The sequence below is a fragment of the Rhinopithecus bieti genome, unplaced genomic scaffold (genome assembly GCF_001698545.2).
Source record: "Rhinopithecus bieti isolate Rb0 unplaced genomic scaffold, ASM169854v2 scaffold_17936, whole genome shotgun sequence".
NCBI lineage: Eukaryota > Metazoa > Chordata > Mammalia > Primates > Cercopithecidae > Rhinopithecus > Rhinopithecus bieti.
Window position 1 is genome coordinate 112,124 of NW_016808913.1, and position 3,470 is coordinate 115,593.

Genomic DNA, 3,470 nt, shown 5'->3' on the forward strand with positions numbered 1-3,470 from the left:
AAAAAAAAAAAAAAAAAAAAAGAATTAAGGAGGGCTCTGTGGCTGTTGATAAGCAGAACAGAAATGAGTGTATATGAAAATCATTTAACGTAAACCTTTTACCAGATAAAACTGTCTTTTTATTTTGCAGATACTTCTTTTTTCATTTATGCCATACAATAGTATTTACTGAGGAATTTGAGCATGTTGGATACCTTGTGATATTAATGAATATATTTCCTTTTGTAATCTCTTGGATATCCCGGTTAAATGTAATCTACCACAGAGAATTAAAACACACTAACTACTGTTTTCTCACACTGTATGCTCTGGAGGCACTACTTAAGGTAATCTAAAATTTGTGTGTGTATGGAAGTGTGATATGTCTGACAGGGAGATTTCCTAGCCTTGTTTTTCAACACTAGCAACAGACAGTTTTCTGAAGGAGTGTGTGAATTTCTTCCTCACATTTCCAAACTTTAATTTTTGAAAGTGATTTTATAGTAACTCAATAGATAATATATATACTTGAAGCACTGATTTCGTATTTCCAGAAATAAATTTTAAAATGGTGTGTGTCAAAGGGACGCAAAGTGAGTTTAAAAGGTATTGGCAATGTTCTCAGTCTTAGCAGTGTGGTGAGTACTTGAATGTTCATTTTATTATTTTTACACTGGATAGATATTTTTATATCTATCTAGTATGATAGAGTAATACACAGAGTACAATGGGAACAGACAGAAGGAGCTTCTTATGCAGAATAGTAGGGTCAGAGAAGGAAGGTAGTCAAGGGAAAGTGACACTTCAGTTGAATTTTGAATACTGTATAGGAGTCAAAAAAGAGAATACGCATGAGTACATTGCATAACAAACAAGAACAAGGGAAAACATAGAAGCAACCTATGACAGGTATGAGGAATACCACTCCCAATGAGTGAAGCTCAGGAATGAGTTGGTCACAGTGGAGATTGGAGAGATGTTAAATGTGTTTTCAAGATATGGAAAACGAGGGAAGAGACATAGATGTGAATTAAATAATAAAGGGCAGGTCATGCTGTCTCATCTACTTTCGTGACATCAACTGTCATTCATAGTCTAATGACTCCCAAATTCATGTCTATAGCTCAAATTTTATCCAGAGCCTTAGATTATATAGGTAACTGCTGACTAGATCCTGTGGACAAAGTACTGTGCAAACATTACAGGCAGCACATTGAAAAGAAATGTGTCTTCTCTAGTCCTACTCTCCCTTCAGAATTTCAATGAAGACCCAATTTCCCAAGCTGAAATCTACAATCATCTTTGAAACCTGCCACTTTCTTAGCTATAGTATGTTTTAAGAAACCGTTTTTTGAAATATACAGAAGGACTGACTGTATGAAGTATCACAAGATAGTAGGAATTTTGACTATTTTTTCCCTTGGAATAGATGCTTCAGTATTTTAGCTATTTGATTTCAAATTAGTATGATCATTTACTGGTATAAATATATATTTTAACATGTCTAAATTCAAATTCTTATTATTATTATACTTTAAGTTCTAGGGTACATGTGCACAACGTGCAGGTTTGTTACATATGTACACATGTCCCATGTTGGTTTGCTGCATCCATTAACTTGTCATTTGCATTAGGTATTTCTCCTAATGCTATCCCTCCCCCATTCCCCCACCCCACAACAGGCCCTGGTGTGTGATGTTTCCCGCCCTGTGTCCAGGTGTTCTCGTTGTTCAATTCCCACCTATGAGTGAGAACATGCAGTGTTTAGTTTTCTGTCCTTGTGATACTTTGCTGAGAATGATGGTTTCCAGTTTCATCCAAGTCCCTGCAAAGGACATGAACTCATCCTTTTTTATGGCTGCAGAGTATTCCACGGTATCTATGTGCCACATTTTCTTAATCCAATCTATCATTCATGGGCATTTGAGTTGGTTCCAAGTCTGCTATTGTGAATAGTGCCACAGTAAACATATGTGTGCATGTGCCTTTATAGTAGCATGATTTATAATCCTTAGGGTATATACCCAGTAATGGGATTGCTGGGTCAAATGGTATTTCTAGTTCTAGATCCTTGAGGAATCGCACTGTCTTCCACAATGGTTGAACTAGTTTACACTCCCACCAACAGTGTAAAAGTGTTCCTATTTCTCCACATCCTCTACATCATCTGTTGTTTCCTTTTTAATGATCGGCATTCTAACTGGTGTGAGATGGTATCTCATTGTGGTTTTGATTTGCATTTCTCTGATGACCAGTGATGAAGAGCATTTTTTCATGTGTCTACTGGCTGCACAAATGTCTTCTTTTGAGAAGTATCTGTTCATATCCTTTTGAGAAGTGTCTGTTCATATCCACTTTTTGATGGGGTTGCTTTTTTTTTTTTTTTTTTTAATTTGTTTAAGTTCTTTGTAGATTCTGGAGATTAGCCCTTTGTCAGATGGGTAGATTGCAAACATTTTCTCCCATTCTGTAGGTTGCCTGTTCACTCTGATGGTAGTTTCTTTTGCCATGCAGAAGCTCTTTAGTTTAATTACATCCCTTTTGTCTATTTTGGCTTTTGTTGCCATTGCTTTTGTGTTTTAGTCATGAAGTTCTTGTCCATGCTTACGTCCCAAAGGATATTGCCTAGGTTTTCTTCTAGAGTTTTTATGGTTTTAGGTCTAACATTTAAGTCTTTAATCCATCTGGAATTAATTTTTGCATGAGGTGGAAGGAAGGGATCCAGTTTCAGCTTTCTGCATATGGCTAGCCAGTTTCCCCAGCACCACTTATTAAATAGGGAATCCTTTCTCTGTTTCTTATTTTTGTTAGGTTTGTCAAAGATCAGATGGTTGTAGATGTGTAGTGTTATTTCTGAGGCCTCTGTTCTCTTCCATTGGTCGATCTCTCTGTTTTGGTATGAGTACCATGCTGTTTTGGTTACTGTAGCCTTGTAGTATACTTTGAAGTCAGGTAGCATGATGCCTCCAGCTCTGTTCTTTTTGCTTAGGATTGTGCTGGCAATGCAGGCACGTTTTTGGTTCCATATGAACTTTAAAGTAGTTTTTTCCAATTCTGTGAAGAAAGTCATTGGTAGCTTGATGCAGATGGCATTGAATCAATAAATTACCTTCGGCAGTATGGCCATTTTCATGATATTGATTCTTCCTATCCATGAGCATGGAATGTTCTTCCATTTGTTTGTGTCCTCCTTTATCCTGTTGAGCAGTGGTTTGTAGTTCTTCTTGAAGAGGTCCTACATATCCCTTGTAAGTTGGATTCCCAGGTATTTTATTCTCTTTGTAGCAATTGTGAATGAGAGTTCACTCATGATTTGGCTCTCTGTTTGTCTGTTCTTGGCGTATAGGAATGCTTGTGATTTTTGCACATTGATTTTGTATCCTGAGACTTTGCTGAAGTTGCTTATCAGCTTAAGGAGATTTTGGGCTGAGACAATGGGGTTTTCTAAATATACAATCATGTCATCTGCAAACAGGGACAATTTGACATCA

At 36.8% G+C, this 3,470-nt stretch overlaps 1 protein-coding gene across 1 annotated transcript in view; it reads left to right on the forward strand.

The window, feature by feature from the left end:
• Window positions 1-3,470, forward strand: part of SLC9C1 (solute carrier family 9 member C1) — a 138,676-nt gene that overhangs the window by 76,484 nt on the left and 58,722 nt on the right. Inside the window, 1 exon segment of the mRNA XM_017887792.1 lies at window positions 131-326. Within this exon segment, the coding sequence (XP_017743281.1) occupies window positions 131-326 (196 nt within the window).